Source organism: Callithrix jacchus, chromosome 13 (assembly GCF_049354715.1).
Source record: "Callithrix jacchus isolate 240 chromosome 13, calJac240_pri, whole genome shotgun sequence".
NCBI lineage: Eukaryota > Metazoa > Chordata > Mammalia > Primates > Cebidae > Callithrix > Callithrix jacchus.
The window spans coordinates 15,701,248-15,725,422 of NC_133514.1; the positions used below are offsets into that span (position 1 = coordinate 15,701,248).

Consider the following 24,175-nt stretch of genomic DNA (forward strand, 5'->3'; position numbering starts at 1 on the left):
AGCCATGACTGGACTCGTTGTACCCCCGATGTAAAGAAGAACTGCTTTCTTATAGCACAAAACTACTTACTCTGATGGACCAGTAATGAAGAAAGCACTATGAGCTCTTTGAGGTGGGGAGCGGTGCCCCCACACGAACACGATGGACACACTTGGGTCTGCAAGGAGCCGGCATCTTACTTGGTCCCATGTCCTCCTAAAGCTTTGATGGTGGCTACACAAACTGACCCTCCTAGGGACAAGGACGAAAGACATCATTGACGTAGTCAGTGCTAAAAGCAGAAATGCAATTCTTTGTTATGAACATTATGAAAACCACCTTCCTATGTTTGTAAAATATTTAAGAAAAAATTGGCAAACGATTAATGCTTAATATTTTGGATACTATTTGTTTTTCTTTGTAGGAAAAAAAAATTGAAAGTTTCTATTTTCTATGAAGCCTTTCAGATACCAATTTAGTTTATGCAGAAAAAAAAATTGAACAAAACAGGGTACCAGCATGGAAGACTTTCTTAAAACGAAACCCGAATTGAATGATGAAATGTTGTATGTGTGTTTGCTTATAGCTTAATCTCTTTAAACAGAAAATGAACAAAAAAAGGGAAAAATTTTAAAATGTTTTACAATTATTTAAATAAATAAACGTGTAACTTATTGTAAGTAGAGGTAGAAATTAAGACCTTTCTTTTGGAAGAAAGGAATTTCTCTTCCTGATGTAAAATGAAAATGATGCAAACATGTAGTACCAAGTTTTAAAGGTGTGTGATTATTACTGCGGTTACTTAACTAGATTCTTATCCCCTGTCCTGCATCTCCGCTTTTCCATCATTTTTTTGACCCAAGGGCAAGAACATGTAGATTCCCACAGAACAATATAATGCAGAAACAGAGACTCTAGCACATGCAAAAAATATTCCAACCCATCAATTCATTCCCAGCTCCGTCTGATTTCTAAGTAGTCCACAGGCTTTGTGAATATTTTTTTAAAATTCCTATTAGCTTTCAACACATTCTCCCCTGCACAGTCCAGAGAATTCCCATGTTTGAGTGTGTCTCAGGCTTTCAGCATCCCAAGGAAAGAAGCGTCTCACCTTCTAGCAGAGCCAAAACCACAGATTATTCTTAACTAAGGGACCCTTTGGGAATTTTTCCTCACCAGAACTCCACCATACCCTCCTCTTTGGGTGCCTGCTTCAGTACAGAGGTACATAGCCCCATAGAACTTCAGAAACAGGACTTCGAGAAGATAACTCTGTTTCGTGGACTCTTAAGAGTCAGTCTTAGAACTTCCAGGTCTTTTCCTCTCTCTGTAAATTTCCTCTTTTATGGCATTAAACTCTCTTGAAAAACATAGCTATCCCACTCGTCATTGCCTCTAGTCAAGAATGAGATGGGGTATGAGAGAGGGATATTAAAAGCCCTAATCCCGTCTTCTTTTGTTGAAAGAAAAGGAAGACTAGATTCGTGGGAGATCCAGAGATTAGGGGCCTCTGTGTTCTATGCAGCACAGTTACCCAGCCCTTTGTTGGGCTCTTCATTTTTCTGTGACTAGCTCTTAGGGAGGAAGAAACTTGCCTTAGCTGCTAACAGTGGTTGATTCTTGAAAGCCTGTGTGATCCTAGAGACATATCCAGGCATATTTGGATTGCCAATGAGGATGTCACTTGTTTTCATGTTGGGGTTCTCCCGACTCATTAGCACCACAGTAGAGTTTATACACAGACTTAGTTTGGGGTTCTTGGTTGGGATTCCAGCATTAGAAATAGATGCAGCACTCACGGAAACACATCATGAGTGCATCTGAGCCAATTTTAGATGACTTCATTAATTCTGCATACCTTCTCTTTGACCTGTGGATGCAGCCCCACACCTATCCAGCCCCAACTGTCTTATTTGCCTTTAATCCATTCTGGAATTACCCAGTATGACTTATATGATTTCTATGCACATGAGAATCCAAGGTTTTAGAAACCTGGCATGCTTATAAGTACTGCTGACAGTCCCTCATAGTCAGGGCTTAAAGCACCAAAATACACAGAAATGTAGGAGAAAAAGTTCCCCAGTGAGACTGATTGATGGAAGGGGAAGAATGTGTAGAATATGAACGTTACCTTCCAAAAGTGAAGGCAGAACAAAATTAAGCATGTTTAGCCCTGGATTTGAGCCAATCCAACATAAGGAAATGTTTTTTTTCAGTAGCATTGCTTTTAGAACCTGTGAATTTTCCTCTTGCATGAAGATGAGTGCAGTACTGTCTTCAAAATGATTGTAGAATTTGTTGGTAGCTTTACACCGAAAAATGTGTGTAACTAAATACCAGACATCCTTGACCATTCAGCCAGAACCCTGGCAGCAACAGACCTATTTAATTGTACAAATGTGTGTAAGGATTATTTTTAGTGTACTAATAAATTAAAAACAAAGCTACCCTGTCCTCATTAGTCATTGCTATTCAGTCATTCCCCAGGTTATTTTTTTGTGCCACTTGGAATACGAGTATTTCTATAGTTAACTACAAACTCTATCCTATGTTTGTAAGAGGAGCTGTGTAAGATTTCTTTTTCATTTAAAGGGACAATTTACTTCATTATTTATCTCATTCTTTTGTTATAGCATTGTAATTCTTCTCAGTTTCTTTGCACATTTCAATATGCATGGTTTAAAAACCATTAACTTCTCTACCTTTTTGTACAGTGGAGTCTCATTTTCGAACTGTACAGTTTCATCTTAGTTTCGCTTTGTCAGTTATTTACAGTATCAAGTTGCTATGCACAGAGCTTTTTGTAAAGACAGCTTTTTTGTTTACTGTTTTTAATGGTCTTACTTAAAGAGTATCTTGTTTGTAAAATGAATATGTCTACTTCAGTTTTAAACTTTAAATTATCCTAACAAAAAAATAAAATTTTTGTACTGTAAAAATGAGTGGACCTTTGCTTTTTATTTTTTTGGAGTGGTAGTTTGGGATTTGTTCTTAACGTTGGGAATTTTCTCCTAACACTGGTCCCTGAGTTCTATTTGAGGAAATCTTACCATAGATTTTGTTGACATGGAATGTGTAGTAAGTTACTCCCTTCAAGGAGAGAGTATGACTTTTGTTCATTTTTCTGTATCTATTAATCTATATATCCATCTGTTCAAATTCATTCATAAAAATGCCTCAAAACTGAAAGGATCCTATTTGCTCTGTTGGATTTTGGCTGTATAGAATTCCTGAGGTAGGTGGGCAGTCTCCCCTGATTTGAAATTGCTTGTTGAACATATGTTATAACTTGAGCCATCAGACACTGGCTGAAGAATCGCAGGCTAGAACACAAAGACTTCAGGTCTCTTCTTAAATCATAGGAAACAAGTGAGATGTGTACCCATGGAAGAAAACGGTACATAGGCAATAGCTCACTCAGGAAGACAAGGAGGCTGCAGAGGCTCAGAGAAGACACCCAGCACAGAAGGTTGGAGCTGTCAGAGAGGGTTTCATCACAGGAGGCAAGGCTGGACCATCAGTTTTGCAGTAGAGGAATGAGGTTAGTGAGCACCCCAGATGGGAAGGACAACATAAAGACACGCCAAGGGAAATTTACAAAGCACACTCAGGAGAACTGGATCCCACATGTGATTTTTCCATTCACAAGTGTACTTAAAATTGGATTATCTCATTTCTCTCTAGGAGGGTACAGATATCTTCAAACCACAGATTGCCCTCCTCACATAAGCAGATGCAATGCTTTTTCCAAACACTGAACTGAGAAGGCCACTGCATTTTCTGCTTTTCTCAGTGAAAACTAGCTCTCTGCCTAGTAGGACGTTCTTCCCTTCACTCTCTGCATGGCTGCTGCCTTCTCATCCTTCAGGCCTCAGTTTTTGTAACACCTACTCAGGGAGGCCTCCGGTGACCCCCTACCATGCAGACTCTCCTGCTTATTCTCCGTAACTAAACTGTTTCTTTCCTTGCCACACTTTACATTCATTTGCTTCCTGCTGGCTGTCTTCCTCCACTTTAGACAGAAAGCTCATACGGACAGGGACCACATCAGTCTCAACCCTGTATGTGACTGAAGTTTTCAATATATGCTTGTTGGATGAGTGAACCGGGGGACTCAGTTCAGACTCCCCGAGGCAGCCCTGCCCTGTCAGGTGGGAGGGGCCACTGATCTGTTACAGACAACAGGAAATGGCATCACTGGCAGAATCCACTCCTTAGGGACTCTCTTGTCAGTCAACTAATCAAAAGAATTACAAAGCGTGTCTATAATGTAACGTGGCTGGTTGTTTAACGAACAGGGAAAACTCAAAATTGGAAGAAAATGAGGAGGAAGCGACCTCTGGCTGGTGGCCTGTTGGGCAGGTTGCTCGGCCCTGGAACTTATCCCATGTGGATTTTCTCACTCAGATGTGACTCTGAAACCAGAATCTGGACCTTTTAGGGAAATAAACGTAGGTTCCATTCCTGTTCCAGGTAGGACAATGTCAACCACACATTTGGATCTCAAAGAGTATTTGGTGCATTTACCAAATGGCAAGAAGTCCAGAGTGGTTGTTGGGTACTGAATGTGAGAGTGAGAAGATTTTCAACTTTAAAAATTAGGTGGGGGCCAGGCGCGGTGGCTCACGCCTGTAATCCCAGCACTTTGGGAGGCTGAGGCGGGTGGATCACGAGGTCAAGAGATCGAGACCATCCTGGTCAACATGGTGAAACCCCGTCTCTACTAAAAATACAAAAAACTAGCTGGGCGTGGTGGTACATGCCTATAATCCCAGCTACTCGGGAGGCTGAGGCAGGAGAATTGCCTGAACCCAGGAGGCAGAGGTTGCGGTGAGATGAGATTGCGCCATTGCACTCCAGCCTGGGTAACAAGAGTGAAACTCCATCTCAAAAAAAAAAAAAAAAAAAAAATTAGCGGGGACCATGTCCTAAAAGACTTTATTCACAATGCCAAAGAGTTTAGACTTCATACATTGAACAATACTGCAGGTAATGGAATGGAACTCTTGTAAAGAAACTTCAGGAGTGACATGATCAACTTTAGGCTTTAGATAAATCATAACTACAATGTGGGTGATGGACTGGAGCTTGTTGATATTGGAGGCAAGGAGTTCAATTAGGCAAGGGCCAAAGACAGCTGATGAGTGCCAGTGTGCCCAGCCATTGTTTACGACTGGTGTCCTTTCTAAATGCTCAGCACCTGTGTGGTACCAGTTATGAAATGTTTCAAAATTGCTCTTGCACTTAAGATACTATTGCAATAGTCTAGACTTCAATGATTCATACCTGAACTAAGGCATAACAACAGAGGTGGAGAGCAGAGGAAAGATTTGAGGGAATGCTTTACAGTTTGACAGGAGATATTGGAATGAGGAGAATAGGGTGACTACGACAGCTCCTGGTTTGCCAGTTAAACAACCAGATTTTGAGATTTCATTAACTGAAATATGGAGTACTGAGAAGGGACATCTTAGAAGGGTTGGAAAGAAATGATTTTAAACTGGGGCACACCTGCTGCACATCCTCTTCTTCCTTCTTGGTTTGCTGAAGGTTGTTTTCTAGCACTTTATTCAAGAAGGACTTAGGAGAATTACCCTCCTATATTCATACACATCAAAAAGAGATTTTCATTTGAATGGCTATTTGGTTAGGTAGTAAATATAAATTGGGGGGGTTCAAACTTTGAGAATTCATAGGAGTTTTTATTTATCTATTTGCTATGTTGCTGCGGCGCTGTCTAGAGCCATGCCTTACTTTTCCTCTATTCTTTTCCTTATTTAAGCAAGGCAATCCTGTCATTGTTTTTGTGTAAGTCATGACACTTTTGGGATGAGGGGGAACACAATACACAACGATGGCTGCAAAACAGAAGCAAACTGGGACTAGCTCATGGTCTCTCTACACACGAGTGACTTGATCTTTCTGTCTGCCAGCCCCAGAGGCTTTCTGTGGGAAGCCAGTCACTTCACCAGGATATAGCTGGATGTTGACTGTCCTGTGTCATTTTTTCCCAGTGTTCCCTTTTCAATGTGTAGATTCAACCCCTCTTTCATTTCTGCAAACCTTTTTTGAATTATGATGTCAAAATATATTCTCTGTTCCTTCATTCTGGTCCTTCTGGTACTCCTTTCTGGTTTTTCTAAAGACACAAGTGAGGCTTACGTTGGCTGTCTAGTCTCCATCCTCGTGTCCGCCTCATTCTCTGTGAGTACCCGCCTCATCCTCTGTGAGTACCTGCCGTGTGCTTACCTTTCTCACTCTTGCCTGCCTTTATGTTCCAATATCTCAGCGGCTTTTTTCTTTCACTATTTTCACGAGTTGTGGCAGGTTATATTTCCTTGTTTCTATTGTGCTGCCCGTTTTCATGAAACTAGTGAATCTCTGCCTTGAGCTGTTGTTTCGTAGAAAGACTGGTTTTTAAAATGATTGTTAAGGCAGTGAGCTAGATCAGAATTACCACCAGCTCCATGAGAACTTTCTTCTTTCTGGTGAGTGTCCATCAACTATCAGTTGTTTTCCTTTTGTTTCCCTCCCCCCTCCTTCATAGTATATGTATCTACATCATATTCTGGTTCACCTTTTTTTATAGTATTTAACTTTGATTGAATTTTTCCTGGACCAGCTGTTTGCCAGAAGTTGGGGAGCAGGAGGGGAGGGTCAGGGCTATCTATGTTTTAGGATAACAGGAATTCTTATTTCAGAATTCTTATGTGTGCACATGCGTGTGTGTACGTGTGTGAGAGAGAGGTAAAGAGAGATTGACATTTTTTTGTTTGTTTTTTTGAGTTGGAGTCTCCTTTTGTCACTGAGGCTGGAGTGCAGTGGTATAATCTCGGCTCACTGCAACCTCCACCTCCTGGGTTCAAGCAATTCTCATGCCTCAGCCTCCCAGGTACCTGGGATTACAGGCATGCACCACCACATTTGGCTAATTTTTGTATTTTTTAATAGGGACAGGATTGGCTATGTTGGCCAGGCTGATGAACTCCTGGCCTCAAGTGATCCTGCCACCTCAGCCTACCAGAGTGCTGGGATTATAGGTGTGAGCCATCATGCCCACCAGACCACTCTTTCTTAGCAACCAGCTGCTTCTTACATCTATGGCATGTTTGGGTGATTTCCTCATTCACTTCTGCCTACTGACCTTCATCTCGCTGCCAGGGTCCAGATGATGGGTCCAGAGATACGTCTGCAGTCAGACTACATGCTCTTCCCAGTGGTTACAAACAAGAGGCTGCTGGTCTGGGCCTTCGGGATAATCCTACTGTGTCCCCCCAGATTTGTCTGACGTTAGCAGCTGAAGCAGCCTTTCTCAGTCTCTCCACGTTCCTATTTGATTTTCACAGCCATTGCCACCCCTTTCTCATATACTGTGATTTGGGGTAACCTGTTTTCCTAGTTTCATCAAAAAAGAAGTTCATGACTTTCTCATTTCTCTATTTTGAGTGATTCTGAGAGGGAATTGGTGGAAAGGTCTTAGAATAGCACTTTAGTCTGGATGTCTTCACACTCTCTGCATTGCACCACGGTAATTCAGGGAAAAGGGAGAACTACGTAGTACCGTGAATGCCATTCTGCCATTGCACGTCAGCTTACCTCTGACCTTGTAGATGACCCTTGACAACCAGCTCTGCAGTCCAGCCCGATGGCTATACTTTTCACTTTCTCCATTGGATCCTGCCAAAAACAAATAATAAAACACAGGCAATTTTTCCAAATAACAAATAAAAGTGATCATCCAGCTGAAGTTTATTATGATGAATCATACACAGAAAGGAATTCATTGTCTGACTCTTAGAAATCTGTTGGACGGGCACACAAACTGCCACACCCTTGGGAGTATTGCAGGAGGTGGTTTTTTGGTTATTTCCCTAGAGATGAGTCCATCTTTTACAGCAAAACCTTATTTAATTATGTGGAAATATCCAGGATGCAGAGATCTGGATTCGAATTCAAGTTCCACAATCCTTAATTAAGCAATCTTGAATAAATCACTGCATTCTTCTTCTCAAGTGCAAAACAAGAACAACTACACATGCATATATGACCACAGAGATACACGCACATGTGTGTATACGTATAACTACATGCAAACGCACAAATAGTTATTAGGATTAAATTTAAAAATACATGTACTTTAGAGAATATAAGCTCAATGAAGGTTGAATTTATTTATCTGGCTGTTTCCTTCACTACTATATTCCTAGCACCCAGCATAGTATAATACCTGACAAAAACAGGCACACAACAAAAAATTAACAATTTGTTGAATATGTAAACTACCTATATGTGATAGAGGTTCAGTAATTTCAGCAACAAGAACAGCTTCAACATGGGCTTCTGGAGATTCAGACTTGGATTTGGATCCCAGCTTTCCCACTTGCCGGTACCAGTACAGAAATGGACCAAGCAGTGACATGGCATGCTCTTGTTCATCATCTTTGAAAGGGCATGTCTTTAGCATCTGGTCCTGCCTGGGGGGGGTCAGTTAACATCTTCCTCTCAGTAGCCCCAGCTGCTTATCTGATGAGTGCTAAAAAGGAAAGCAGTCTACATACTCGTTCACCCCAGTTCATTTGCGGACAAAAAAGTGACTAGCAATAGGACATTATTTGGCCATGGATATCCTTTTATCCAACAGTAAGAATTCCGTTAGAACAATGGGCCCCGTACCTAGGAAATAGTTCTAAAACACTTAGTGTGGTTGGAAGTGAGTGGTACAGCCAGAAGAAACCATAGTCCTACATCTTTGTAAGGGATTATAGGGGGAAAAAAAAAGAGTAAAGGATGTATCCTAACCAGCAGTCCATTTTCTTCCATTAAAAGTTAACAGGAATTTTTTATCAGAGACTAGAACATCTGGTGTGTCATGGCTATGACTTTTGAGGACAAAGCAAGCATTGTTTAAATTCCAGATTTTCACAAGTCTAAAGGTTTAAACCCATGAAAAATTGCTCTCATAACAGGAATGAGACCAAAATGACGTCTACTACAAAATTCAAATATTATCACTTTTGAACTAAGAAAGAGCAAATTCATTGCTTAGAACTCTAAGTGTCTCAAAAATTAGGGCTGTATAAATTGGAAATATGGTGATTAAATATGACTAATACTTGATAGTAATGACTAATACAGTGGAAATGCTAAAGTTCCACTTTTTGCACCGTGGAGTAGCGGAATGAGAGTGAGCATTGGAAACCAGCAGACATGAGTTCGAATCCTACCTCCATCCCTCACTATAATTATTTTTACAAGCTGCAATTTCACCATCTGTAAAAATGGTGACAAGAAGACCTTTATGCCAAGACTCTCTGCCTGGCAAGATTGTTGTGAGGTTTAAATACAATAATGAATGTCATAGTGGCAGACACAGTAAGTGTTCAGCTATATATGTATGTTTCTTTCCCCTTAGCCTGGGATAAAAATTAACATGTGTTTATCTGGAAAGCCACCCATCACTGGTTCCTTACAACTCCTCCCTGACAGCACAAAAAAGAGGATTGTTAATTAGCCAGTGTTTGTGAAACACTTAGAAGATGAAAGTGCTGAGCGTGGAACAGCACCATTTACATCACAATACATGAGTTGGCTGCTCCTTCAAGTGGATGCACTTACAATGCAAGGCAGGCCTAATGGATGTGTTCCTCATTCAAAAGTCAACGTGCAAGTTTCTGGAAAACTTACGTGCCTGCCTGCTGTACTCTAGCCAGTCCAACGCAGTAGTCAGGCAATCCTGAAGAGGCAATAGATGGATAATGCGCTAACACACTGATCTCTAATTTTTTTTCGGCACCAGGGACCAGTTTCATGAAAGACAATTTTTCCATGGACCAGAAGAGGGGAATGGTTTTCGATTATTCAAATGCATTACATTTATTGTGCACTTTATTTCTATTATTATTACACTGTATTAATAATATATAACAAAATAATTATACAACCTGCCATAATGTAGAATCAGAGGAGCCCTGAGTTTGTCTCCCTACAACTAGATGGTCCCTGCTGGGGGTGATGGGAGATAGGGACAGATCATCAGGCATTAGATTCTCATCAGGATCACCCCAGTTAGATCCCTCACATGTGCAGTTCACAATAGGGTTTGTGCTCCTATGAGTTTCTAATGCCATCACGGATCTGACAGGACAGGGAGCTCAGGCAGTAATGCGAGCAATGGGAGCAGCTGTAAACACAGAGGAAGTTTTACTCACTCACCTGCTGCTCACCTCCAACTGTGTGGCCTCATTACTGGTACCAGTTCATGGCCCAGGGACTGGGCACCCCTTCTTTAATAGCCAAGGCAATGAGAAACCAGAAAGGAGGTCAAAAGTTTATCTAATAGAAACCTACAAATCACCCTAAATTTTCTTTAGCAACAGCAAGGGTATCTGGTGGATTCTGGTTTCCTACTGTCTCCTTTCCCTGGAAGATCTTAGGATACAGGGATGGAGGAAGAAAACCAGTTCTACATAAATGGCAAAAGCAATGTTCCCCAAGCTGGGGTTCACAGAGCCCCGGGAAATAAGTATTACCTCCTAGTGGAGGAGCTGGAAGTTATGACTCTCCAACACTGATTTCCAATGTTTGGTTCTCCTCTGCCCCTGGTCACATGGGAAGATTACACTTTGCTCAAAACATCATCCATCACTGCAAATTAATGTTGTTAATATTGAACTTATTGAGGTTGTGGTTTTGATGATTCTTACTTTGTGAATTATTTTTATTAAAACAAGCATATATAAAACATGTGAATTAAATCTTAAATTTTAGCTTTGTGTAAATTTTAATACAATTCCGAATAATTTACAAATAATTTAAGAAACACCATAGTCTTTTAAAGGTTTAGACATTTTTTTCTTAATTCTCAATTTTTATGTTTGAAATATATTACTCAAATTCGAGGATCACTGCACTATGAGAATAAGAAACGGGAGGAAAAGTCTGAGCAATCAACAAATTGGGTCATCATTCCTTGACTACTCAAAACTTGGCTCAATGTTGATTTCTGTGTTCTGTAGTTCTGCACCAATAGAGGAAATCTCCATGTATTATTCCAGTATTTAACTTTACCTCTGAATTATGCTCATATCCACAAATCCCAGCCAAGGGCCTATTGAATAATTGTCCCCACATGTAACATTTTCCTGGTGATGTTTTCCTTTCCTTGGTCCTATGAAATATAGAAATGTGTTTCTAACTATTACCAGAACCACCTGGTAACTGCACTGTATCATCTCAATAATATGAGTCATTTAGTATACAGCTTGGTAGAACTCAGTCATGTTTAATGCCATCCAAGAAAAATTAGTTATGACAATGACCTCACATAGCACAGGCTCACCTGTAACCAAGGTGATCATATTTTGTAAGCCAACAATAAGAACTTATGACTTGACAAGTATAAATATATCTGAAACTGGAGTTGTCCTGAAAAATCCAGGACATACAGATTTCTATGGCATAAGGCACAAAAATTGCCTATGAAGTGATGCTGCGGTGTCTTCATTTTCTTATTTTTAAGAACTTAAAGCAACGGTTCCTTCTATCCATTGTCCTTATACCTGTACGTGTGGGTGGAGACCCAAGAATCTATCATTTCCTTGAACTCACTGAGTGTGCAGGAAGTGAGCACAGAAATTAACCAGCTCTTCTGGGAAACTTACCTCTGCCTTTGCAGGGAAACTGAATAGAAATCTCTTGCTGTATCATAAGGCTTTTGCAAAACTGACCCCTTCTTTGGACTTGGCAGGACTGGCATGTTGATGGGAGAAGAGCTCGTCCAGAAGCCTAAGAAAATGCTTATGTGTCAGGCTAAATTTTTCTTGTATGTTGAATCACGGCCCAAGGACCCCAAGTTTGTGAACCTGTGCAAATTTGCATGGCTAGCTTCCACGCTCTTTCCTAATTCTTTGTTCTCATTGTTGCTGTTTTAAGTTGGAATGTCAGAGAGTACAAGAAGAGATCAAATGAAGAGAGAGCATGGCATGGATTTGATCTTCCAACAGAGAACAGAAGAAAGGTTTCCTAGTAAGGCAATCCACTGCGGCATGGAACTGCATAACACAGAAAGTTCAGCTAAGGAATTCTGGGAGGCCTTGGGCACAGGAAGGAGCAGTCAAAGAGAAATCACAAATGGCACCAAAATTCTAACCTGTAGGACATATTTTGATGTTGGGGGTGGATGCAGGCTATAGGTTCAGTAGATAACAGGAGGGGAGATTGATGGCATCCACCCATGGGAAACAATAGCAGAAAGTGGAACCCCATCTTGATGTGCATCAGGGTGACAGAGGAGAAGGCACTTGTGGCACTGGCAGCAGCTGGAGGAGGTGGGAAGGAGCTAAGAAGATGCAAAGCCTTAGGCAAAGTTCTCCAACTCCCTCACGAAAGCACCAGGTTACTTTTGCCTGTTAGAAGACTGTTGGCAAGAGAAAGATGAGAAGGATAGGCCTAGGAAGGATGCTTTCCCCAACGTGTTCCAGCCTGGTTTTCCAAAAACCAGTGACTCCAGCAATGGTAACAAAGAAAACAACATAAACTACATGAGTACTAAGGGCCAAGCCAGGTTGGCACACAAACCAACATAGAGTATACGATTTAATAGTTGTAGTCTACTTACTAAAGTTATGCCACCACCATCCCAACCTAATTTTAGAACACCTCCGTCATTCCAAGGCCTCAAGTGCTTTTTCCCTTGCATCTCTCTTTCTATGTTTAAGAAGTGCCCTTTTTATGATGTCCTGTCTCAAGCATGGGTAGAAATGCCAGGTCAATCTGCCTGTTGAGCCAACATCCATGCAGTAGAGACCTTCGAAAGGCATCCTTTCCCCCAGCAAGGCTTACTCATGTGCATACAGTGCTGTATTGGGTTCTTTTAAGCACATGTGGTAGCTGACATCTGAGGCAGGCAGCTGGGCTGCAACGGAAGGACTTAGAATCAGAAGGGCTACTTTCAAATCTCAGTTGAACCCTTGATTATGTCAGCTCTTGGCCTCTCTGAGACTCCATTCCTTGTTCTGCAAAAATGGACCATCTCCCCCCTATCTCGTGAGAGTAAGAATGAAATGAGGTGACTCCTATGAACACAGGTAACACAGAGAAGGGCTCAACACACATCAGTAGAATTCAATGTTCTTAAATGTAAATGAAGAACTCAGACCTTGTTAGAAAGTGATTGTTTTTCAATTTTACCACATAGATAAGTAATAGATCATCAATAGGCAATCAAGGAAAAGCCTTAGGAAAATGACATTAGGGTGGGGGCAGGGCCAACATGGCCGACTAGAAGAAGCAATGTTCGGAGGTTCGGAGGCCCCCACAAAAACCCCATCCAAGGGTCAGCAGCCTCAAAAACCAAAACTAGACAAACTCATAAAGATGAGAAAGAATCAATGAAAACTACTGAAAACCCAAAAGGCCAGAGCGTCTCTCTTCCTCCAAATGATTCCAACATCTCTCCATCAAGGGAACAGAACCAAACAGAGGATAAAATAGAGGAAGTGACAGAAGTAGGCTTCAGAAGATGGGTAATAAACTACAATGAGCTAAAGGAGCATGTTCTAACCCAATGCAAAGAAGGCAAGAACTTTGATGAAAGGTTAGAGGAATTGCTAACTAAAATAACCAGTTTAGAAAAGAACAGAAAAACCCAAGACAACTCAAAAACACAGCACAAGAACTGCATGAAGCATACACAATTCCACAGCTCAATCAACCAAGCAGAAGAAAGGATATCAGAGTTTGAAGACCATCTTACTGAAATAAGACATGCAGGCAAGAATAGAGAAAAAAGAATGAAAAGGAACAAATAAAGCCTCCAAGAAACATGGGACTTCATAAAAAGACCAAACCTACGATTGACTGGAGTACCAAAAGGAGATAGGGAGAATAGAAACAATCTAGAAAACACACTGCAGGATACTATCCAGGAGAACTTCCCAGCCTAGCAAGACAGGCCAACATGCAAATTCAGGAAATACAAAGAAACCATTAAGATACTCCACAGGAAGATCAATCCCAAGACACATAATCCCCATTAGCTTCTCCAAGGTCAAAATGAAGGAAAAACTCATAAGGGCAGCAGAAAGAAAAGCCAGGTCACCTGCAAAGGGAAGCCCATCAGACTAACAGCAGACCACTCAGCAGAAACTCTACAAGCCAAAAGAGATTGGGGGGCATATTTAGCATTCTTAAAAAAAATTTTTTTCAACTCAGAATTTCATATCCAGCCAAACTAAGCTTCATAAGCGAAGGAGAAATAAAATCATTTCCAGACAAGCAAATTCTGAGAGATTTCATTACCAGGCCTGCTCTGCAAGAGCTCCTGAAAGCAGCACTAAATATGAAAAGAAAAAACTGGTACCAGCCACTGCAAAAACACACCAAAATATAAAGACCAATGACACAATGAAGAAACTGTATCAACTAGTGTGCAAAATAACCAACCAGTATCATGATAATAGGATCAAATTCGCACATAACAATACTAACCTTAAATGTAAATGACCTAAATGCTCCCAATTAAGACACAGACTGGTAAACTAAATAAGGAGTCAAGACCCACTGGGGTGCTGTATTGAGGAGACCCACCTTGTGTGCAGAGACACACACAGGCTCAAAATAAAGGAATGGAGAAAAATTTACCAAACAAATGGAAAGCAAAAAAAGCAGGGTTGCAATCCTAGTCTCTGACAAAACAGACTTTAAACGAGAAAAGAAGGGCATTATGTAATGGTATAGGGAACAATTCAACAAGAAAAGCTATTATAAATATATATGCACCCAACATAGGAGCACCCAGATTCATAAAAAAAAGTTCTTAGAGACCTACAAAGAGACTTAGACTTCCATACAATAATAGTGAGATAGTTTAACACCCCACTGTCAGTACTAGACAGCTCAACGAGAGAGAAAATTAAAAAGGACATCCAGGACTTGAACTCAGCTCTGGATTAAGTAGACCTAATAGACATCCACAAAACTCTCTACCTCAAAGCAACGGAATATACATTATTCTCAGTGCCATATAGCACTTATTCTAAAATCCATCACATAATTGGAATTATGTAAAATTACTCCTCAGCAAATGAAAAAACTGCTGAAATCATAACAAACAGTCTCTTAGACCACAGTGCCATCAAATTAGAAGTCAGGATTAAGAAACTCACTCAAAAGCATACAATTTCATAGAAATTGAACAACCTGCTCCTCAATGACTCCTGGATAAATAATGAAATTAAGGCAGAAATCGGTAATTTCTTTGAAGCCAATGAGAACAAAGAGACAATGTACTAGAATCTCTAGGACACAGCTAAAGCAGAGTTAAGAGGGAAATTTGTAACACTAAATGCCCATATCAGAAAACTACAAAGATCTCAAATCAGCACCCTAAAATCAAAATTAAAAGAGCTAGAGAGGCAAGATCAAACTAATCCAAAACCTAGAAAACAAGAAATAACTAAGGTCAGAGAAGACCTGAAGGAGATAGAGACATAAAAACCCTCCAAAAAATCAACAAATCCAGGAGCTTAAAAAAATTAGCAAAATAGACCACTAGCTAAACTAATAAAGAAGAGAGAGAAAAATAAAAAATAATGGGGATATCACCACTGACCCCACAGAAATACAAACTACCAGAGATACTATGAACACCTCTACGCAAATAAATTGGAAAATCTTGAAGAAATGAATGAATTTCTAGATGCATACACCCTGCCAAAACTACACTGGAAGACGTTGAATCCCTGAATAGAACAATAACAAGATCTAAAACTGACACAGTAATTAATAGCCTATCAACCAAAAAAAAGTTCAGGACCTGACAGATTCACAGCTGAATTCTACCAGAAATACAAAGAGGAACTGGTAACATTCCTTCTGAAACTATTCCAAACAATTGAAAAGAATGGACTCCTCCCTTCTTTTCAATGCTAACTCATTTTATGAAGCCAGAATCATCCTGCTACCAAAACCAGGAAGATACACAACAAAAACAGAAAACTTCAGGCCAATAGCTCTGATAAACATAGATGTGAAAATCCTCAATAAAACACCAGCAAACCAAATCCAGCAGCACATCAAAAAAACTTATCTACCACAATCAAGTTGGCTTCATCCCTGGGATGCAAGGCTGGTTCAACATACACAAATCAATAAACGTAATCCAAGACATAAACAGAACCAAAGACAAAAACCACATGATTATCTTAATAGATGCGGAAAAGGCCTTTGACAAAATTTAGCCTCCCTTCATTTTAAAAACTCTCAATAAACTAGATATTGATGGAACATATCCCAAAATAAAAAGAGTTGTTTATAACAAAACCACAGCCAATATCATATTGAGCAAGCAAAAGCTGGAAGCATTCCCTTTGAAAACCAGTACAAGGTAAGGATGCCCTCTCTCGCCACTCCTATTCAATAGGGTATTGGAAGTTCTGGCCAAGGCAATCAGGCAAGAGAAAGAAATAAAGGATGTTCAAATTGGATGAGAGGAAGTCAAATTGTCTCTGACTGCATATGAAATCACTTTCTATTTAGCAAATCCCATCATCTCAGCCCAAAAATTCCTTAAGCTGGTAAACAACTTCAGCAAAGTCTCACAATACAACATCAATGTGTAAAAATCATAAGCATTCCTTTATACCAACAATAGTCAAGAAGAGAGCCCAATCATGAATGAACTCTTATTCACAATCACTACAAAGAGAATAAAATACCTAGGAATATAGCTAAGGAGGGGTGTGAAGGACCTCTTCAAGGAGAACTACAAACCACTGCTCAAGGAATTAAGAGAGGACACAAACAAATGGAATAACATTCCATCTTCATGGATAGGAAGAATTAATATCATTAAAATGGCCATACTGCCCAAAGTGATTTTTAGATTCAATGCTATTCCTATCAAACTATCATTGGCATTCTTCAAGGAATTGGAAAAAACTATTTTAAATTTCAAATATAATCAAGTAAGACCCTGTGTAGCCAAGACAATCCTAAGCAAAAAGAACAAAGCTGGATGCATCACACTACTTGACTTCAAACTATCCTACAAGGCTACAGTAACCAAAACAGCATGGTATTGGTACTAAAACAGACATATAGACCAATGGAGCAGAACAGAGACCTCAGAAATAACACCACACATATACAACCATCCGATCTTTGACAAACCTAACAAAAACAATCAATGTGGAAAGGATTTCCTATCCAGTAAATAATGCTGGGAAAACTGGCTGACCATATGCAGAAAACTAAAATTGGACCCCCTTCCTTATACCTTATACAAAAATTACCTCAAGATAGATTAAAGACTTAAATATAAAACCCTAAGCCATAAAAACCCTAGAAGAAAACCTAGGCAATACCATTCAGGACATAGGCATGGGCAAGGACTCCATGACAAAAATGCCAAAAGCAAATGCAACTGAAGTCAAAATGGACAAATGGGTTCTAATTAAGCTAAAGAGCTTCCACACAGCAAAAGAAACTAACATCAGAGTGAACAGGCAATCTACAGAATGAGAGAAAAATTTTGCAGTCTACCCATCTGACAAAGGTCTAATATCCAAATTTACAATGAACTTAAACATATTTACAGAAAGAAAGAATCCCATCAAAAAGTGGTCAAAGGATATGAACACTTCTCAAAAGAAGACATTTACATGGTCAAAACACATATGAAAAAAGCACAACATCACTGATCACCAGAGAAATCTAAATCAAAACCACAACAAGATACCATCTCATGCCAATAAGAATGGCGATTACTAAAAAGTCAGGAATCAACAGATGCTTGCAAGGCTGTAGAGGAATAGGAATGCTTTACACTTTTGGTGGGAACATAAATTTGACCACTGTAGAAGACAGTATGGTGATTCCTCAAGGATCTACAACCAGAAATACCATTTGACCCAGCAATCCCATTACTGGGTATACACCCAAAGGAATATAAATAATTCTGCTATAAAGACACATGCACACATGTTTATTGCAGTACTATTTACAGTAGCAAAGACATAGAACCAACCTAAATGCCCATCCATGATAGACTAGATAAAGAAAATGCGGCACGTAAACATCATGGAACACTATGCAGCCATAAAAAATGAGATCATGTCCTTCACAGGGACATGGATGATGCTTCATCCTCAGTAAACTAACACAGGAACAGAAATCCAAACACCACATGTTCTCACCCATAAATGGGAGTTGAACACTGAGACCATATGGACACAGAGAGGTGAATAGCCCATACCCAGGGCCTTTGGGGAGTAGGGGGTGAGAGGAGGGAACTTAGAGAATGGGTCAAGAGATAAAGCAAACCATCATGGCAGGTGTATACCTATGTAACAAACCTGCACGTTCTGTACAATATCCCTTTTTTTTTAAAGAGGAAATAAAGGAAAAAAATAAAATGAGATTATAAGAGTTGAAGAATTAGACTAGAGATGTCTAGTTCCATTTGTACTGATGATCTTAATGGCGTAAGAAAAGCATAGAAAGATAATCCAAAGGGAAAAGAGTTTAAGGCCCTGGGGTGATGGGACCTTCTAGAATTAGACTGGGATGATGGTGGCACACAATTTCCAGTAAAAAGACCGTCAGTGATGTGGGTTGGCCTCACTCAATCAGTGAAAGGTCTTCAGAGCAAAATCTGAGGTCTCCAAGAAAAGAAATTCTGTCTTAAGACCATAACATCAAATCCCGCCTGAGTTTTCAACCTGCTGGACTGCCCTTCGAATTTCGGACCATAGAACTTTGTGAGCTAATTCCTATACAAAACTGAATATTTTCTTCTCTCTCACTCTCTCTGCATAAACACATAAACACATAAACACACACACACACACCTGGTTATGTTTCTCTGGAGAGTCCTTACAAATGCATACTTAAAACAAGTGAATTTTATTGTATGTAAATTATATAATAATTTTTTAAACACTATATATTATTCCATTTATATAAAAAATTAAAAAATAAACATAAAATAAAACACTTACTTTGGTAAGTTTGGGCCTGTATAAACGCCCATGAAACCATCCCCACAATCAAGTGGTGAATATATTCATCACTTTCAAAAGTTTCCCCAAGCTCACTGTAGAATATAGAACACTACATACTATATCGTTCCATTATATAGAATCATATAGTATAGATTATATAGAATCATTCTATATTATCATGCAATCATATAGTATGTAGTGCTCTATATTCTATTGTGGGCTTGGGGAAACTTGAAGTAATGAATATATTCACTACTTGATTGTGGGGATGGTTTCATGGGTGTTTACACTGACCCAAACTTACCAAAGTGTGCACTTTACATAGATGTAGATTATATGTTGATTCAGCTTAACAAGTGTTTTCTTCAAGAGACACAGAAGGGCAAAGCCAAAGGGGAAACTGTCTGAGCCTCAGTACAGACGTGGCTTATGCTGTCTCTGTGGTTCCTCTTCCTCCTGCTCTACCCTGGTGTCCTTAGGCTGCCCAAAGATCAGGGAATGGAAGAAACACCCTGTCCCCAGTGGATGCAGGCCCACTCTTGAGGACTCTGGATGCATCCCATCCTCTTCTAATTCAGGTGAAGATGCCAGCAAGGAATGGCTTCCTGGACACACAGTGAGCCCATACGTCGCTAGAGCTAGAGTAGGGAAACAGTGAAAGCCCAGCCTGCTATCAGCAGAAAGAATGTTGATAGAGACAATGTCGCAGGGTCCTTGCTTGCAAGAACCTGGGAATCAATTTATCTTGAAATGAAGCATTAGGACACAGAGCATCTGTCCTATCCCTGTAGCACAAGCACAGCTGGTCAGAGAACACAAGCTTCCAGGGTCAACCGACATGTAAAACTATAGGATCAAGAGTCAAAAGAAAGAGTTGTTTCCCTCTCACTGATAGATGAGTAAGGAGAAAGAATTTCTCAGCACAGGGGGGTCAACCATGCTTCTCCAAGAACTCAGGCAGGAAGCTTCTGCTCAGACAGAACTTTGAGCAAATCCATCTATCAGCAAAGGCTTAGGAAAAGCACCCGGGTGTGTCCCAGGATAGACAAGGAGGACAATACAGACACACAGTAGAGAATAGAATGTACAAAAAAGCTATGGTCAAGGTGAGCATGAAGACCACCTTGTTATATGCACCTGCTAAGAGCTGTGGGGAAGAGGCAGCATGACGTCATGTCAGGAGCCACCAAAGGGATTTATTCATGGCCAGGGACCAAGAGTCTGCTCCACTGAGTGGCGTCGGCCATTCTTAGCTATGCTTTTCTCGTCCACGTGGTGTTTGGGAGTTTAATAAGACCATTCAGGATGTTCCTATAGATCCCTCAGAATTATTTCAGAAGAGGTTCTGGTGCCCAGAGTTAGCCAAGAAGGGAGGCTGGTCAGACTCCCAGGGCTAACCTGGCACTCTCTGGGCAGGTCATGGTCTTGTACTCTGATTCCTCCATCAGAGTTGGCAGCAATGTGAATGGCACTCTAGGAATTCACAAACATGGGGATTGCTGGAGCTTCCAGGTTACCTGGAGCTGACAGGTTTTTTTGAGGCTAAAACAACAGAAATGTATTTTCTCACAGTTCTGGAGCCTGAAAGTCCCCGATCAAGCTGTCAGCGGGGTTAGTCTCTTCTGAGGCCTTGCTCCTTAACCTGCAGACAGCCGCCCCTTCACTCTGTCCTCACATGGTCTGTCCTCGTGCATCCCAGGCCTACGTAAGGATGATTTAAGTTCCTGACTGCAGAGGAGAGTGTAGACTTTGTGTATGTAAAAGAGACAGTGCTAGATGCAGGAAACAGAGAAACCCGGGGCCGTGGGGCTGAGAGGTGACAGAAACACAAAATTCACCTTAAAAAAAAAAAAAAAAAAAAAGCTGAGACTCACATTCAAGTGACTTAGTTCATGGGCTTTTTGACCATGGAAAAATGACTTGGTTTTTGCTCAGCTCATTCTGTCATCTGGGAAATGGGCCTAAGGGACTAGCTCACGGCATTGCTGCAGGGCTGAAATGAGATAATTACGTCACAGTGCCTGTGAATATGCTTCATTTTTTATTTTGTACAAATGTATGGGTTACAAGTGCACTTCTGTAGTGTGCACAGATTTCGAAGTGAACAAGACAAGGCTTTAGGGCATCCATCAGCAGAATAATGTGCTTTGTACCCACTAATCCATTTCTCATCAATCTCCCCCTCACCTCCTCACCCTTCTGAGTTTCCATTATCTTCTCACACCATTCTCCACAGCCATATGAACAGGCTTCATAAGCGGCAAAGCCAACATACAGGTACACAGATGCGGGGATGCTCAACAACGCTTGGAGAGCCTCGCAATGCTCGGAAGAGGCAGCTTTATCAACACACGGCTGCAAGATGGCCTGTCCTGGGGAACAGGCATGAGCCAGGGGCTGTGGGAGCTGGAATGACAGACTCCACCCTGCCGAGGAAGAGCTGAGAAATGAACAGACGCAGCACTGTGTACACTACTGCTGTTTACGAAAACCATGGACCTGTCTCATTTTAATTCATAAAAAGACAATAGAATTCAGATATTTTTAACTTTCTACTTTAAAAAAAAAAAAAGCAGTAAGTGCAAGGAGCCTCCCACACTTAGCCACTAATGCTCCTACCAAGCCTGAAATTGGCCATTGCTACCCACATTTTACCAGCAACTGAGGCTGAGGCAGGTTAGGGATGACACCAGAAGTCTCAGAGCCAAGTGGTGACAGAGCCAGAATCTAGCCCTGCCTGCAGTGCCCATTTCCCACTTTAACTTTAAAATAATGTAAACAAAATATTATAGTTTTTTAATTTAAAAAATCTTTAAAAATAAGATTATTGTTTTTCTATATGAGATTCAAGCCGAGCTTTGGAAATGAAGAAAGAATTGAGAGCACTTGGAAAGGTTTGGGAAGGACATGCCCAAAATGAGCAACAGCCTGAGGGAGAAAAAAGACAATTTCTCCTGCTGGGGGAAAAATGGAAGAACTTATTCACTGGATGGCCAGTTCCGACGTGGCCAGCGGCCTCCTCCTCTTCCTTTCTGCTCCCCGGCTGGGAACACAGTGTATTCTGCTCGGACCGTTGCTCATTTTAGTCTGAAAAGGGAAAGGCCAAGGGAGTGGAACCAATGACAACCTCCAAGAATCCTGCATAAAAATCAGAGGAAACTGGGTTGAAAAGAGGCTTCACGCTCCACGGTATCAGAAGAAGAAAAATCCTACAACGTACTTGAAAAGTAACTGTGTTTGTCTGAAATGGGTATGAGATGAACACACTACCAAAAAGAAGGCTCAGGTGCCCACATTTTGAAAGGGTAGATTGCACACCGATAGTCCCGGGGGCGACGTCTCATGTAACTCAGTCTGAAAAGCCAGTGACGCCCGCGACTTTGCCGATGTCAAAAGGCTAATTCCAACATGACTCCACGAGCTGAAACGGCTCCTCCATCCATGGCAAGTCTCACAAGCACCCCGAGGATTCCAGCGGCACGGTTAAGCCGCCGGGAAGACCAGGAAGAGCTTTTCCAATATCATCCGAGGCTTTGTGGGAGAGCGAATGTCGAGCCCGTAATAGATGCTTTCTGATCCTCCTCACACTGCATCTGGCTCTCCTAAGTATTGGTCCTATTACGTTTTTAAAAATAGCTCAGAAGTAATTTGAGTGCTGAACTGGCTACAGGATTAAAAAAACCCACCTGAATACATTCTAACTTGTTCCTATCAGCCAGAGACCAAGAACCGCAGCCACAGTTTCCTCGGAGCTAATTTTCAGCATTAGGGTTTATCAGAACCTAAATTCCGTTCTAATAAACGATGAAACAGCAGCCACTCTTTCAGCCACTTATTTGGGCAACCAGGGAATTGGCAGACGAGTTAAAAATTTCCATTGGTGACAACACACAGCTGTTGAGGTGCAAAGATCCAGGACTCTAATCAGACCAGGTTATACATGTAGCACTGTCTCATTATCTCTGCTTGGGGGATAGGGTTCACAGGCAGCTGGGTCTGGACTGGGGGTGTCGACAGAATGGCTAATGGCAAGTTGACACACAGATATATCAACCTGGAAGAGAGAAAGTGGGTAACCCTATGCCCTCATCCAACCTTGAAGAAGAATACAGAGTAGCAGTAGCTCCTGCCCACAACTCTGCTTGCATAAGGCAATAGCCGTAACAAAGGTGACTCCTTTTCTGGATTCATGAAAAATGCTTGCAAGTGACAACACCCAGGGCCTCCTGTTGGCAACCATTACACTGTTCTCCCAGGAACTTCATACTCTTTCCAAAATTCTGAGAAAAATTGTGAAGCTGTCGATAAAGCAAGAAGTGCTCAGAGTGAAAAATTATCTTTAGTGCCCAGCACAAAACAGGAAGTCAAGATGTGGGAGCTATTCACACTGAGTACGCTGCACTGAGCAGCGTCATGCTAAATTCTGATTTGCAAAATAGGTGATGGTTATCTTAGAACTAATAAAAGTAACAATGAAAACAGACCGAACTACAGAACGATAAGCAATTTACAGAGTATTTTTACATCCGTTATCTATTTACTTAACCTTTAAATACAGCTGCATAGGATGGGAGTAGCAGTGGAGCTTACTCAGATTTTGAAGATGAGGTTCATTGTGGGCTCTCTAAAGGAAACAATGAATACACCTGTTCTTGCCCAAGTTCAGAACCTACTGGAGAGCAGAACAGGAGTCGGGGAAATGAAGAGGAAAATGTTGACTTTATTACTAATACATGTTACTGGGGAGCATGACCAAGGTACACTATGAGCCCACCCAACCCACTCCCCACAGGCACACATGACACACACTGGTGTAGACCCTGGGTGGCCCATCCACTTGCAAGTTTGGGTCCACAGCAGTCACATCAACTAAGAACACAAGACAAGAGGGAAGAGAGCAAATCCCTCATGCTGACAGTCTTTTGCCTGATGAGCTCTACCCAACGGATCCTATCTACCGAAGGCTACAGCTCCCTCCTTCTCATGGGGATGTGGGGGTAGGGGCCAGGGCGCCAGGAGTGTTACTTATGACTCATGAAAGCATACAAAAAGGATAAAAAGAGATTCCTCTGAAAGCATCCCTGCTCTTTGTTCTCCTAACACACTGGGTTTAACCATTAAGCTTATGGTCACTCAAGATCGTGGCCATTTCTCTGGGGGGACTCTCTGTCCTAACAGTGCCACTCCCATCCTT

The 24,175-nt window shown here is 41.1% G+C and overlaps 1 protein-coding gene and 1 long non-coding RNA gene across 4 annotated transcripts in view; one reads left to right on the forward strand and one right to left on the reverse strand.

The window, feature by feature from the left end:
- EBF2 (EBF transcription factor 2) overlaps positions 1–2,919 on the forward strand; it is a 266,440-nt gene extending 263,521 nt beyond the window's left edge. For both annotated transcript variants that reach the window (XM_054243728.2, XM_008979094.5), the window contains exon 16: positions 3–2,919. In XM_054243728.2, coding sequence (XP_054099703.1) covers positions 3–34 — 32 coding nt within the window. In that variant the 3' untranslated portion in view covers positions 35–2,919. The remainder of the gene's footprint in view (positions 1–2) is intronic.
- Positions 2–24,175, reverse strand: part of LOC108587996 (uncharacterized) — a 199,971-nt gene continuing 175,797 nt past the window's right edge. For both annotated transcript variants that reach the window (XR_008475887.2, XR_001906798.4), the window contains exons 3-4: positions 7,577–7,657; positions 2–232 (exon numbers count right to left, since the gene is read on the reverse strand). This is a non-coding gene — a long non-coding RNA (uncharacterized LOC108587996). The remainder of the gene's footprint in view (positions 233–7,576; positions 7,658–24,175) is intronic.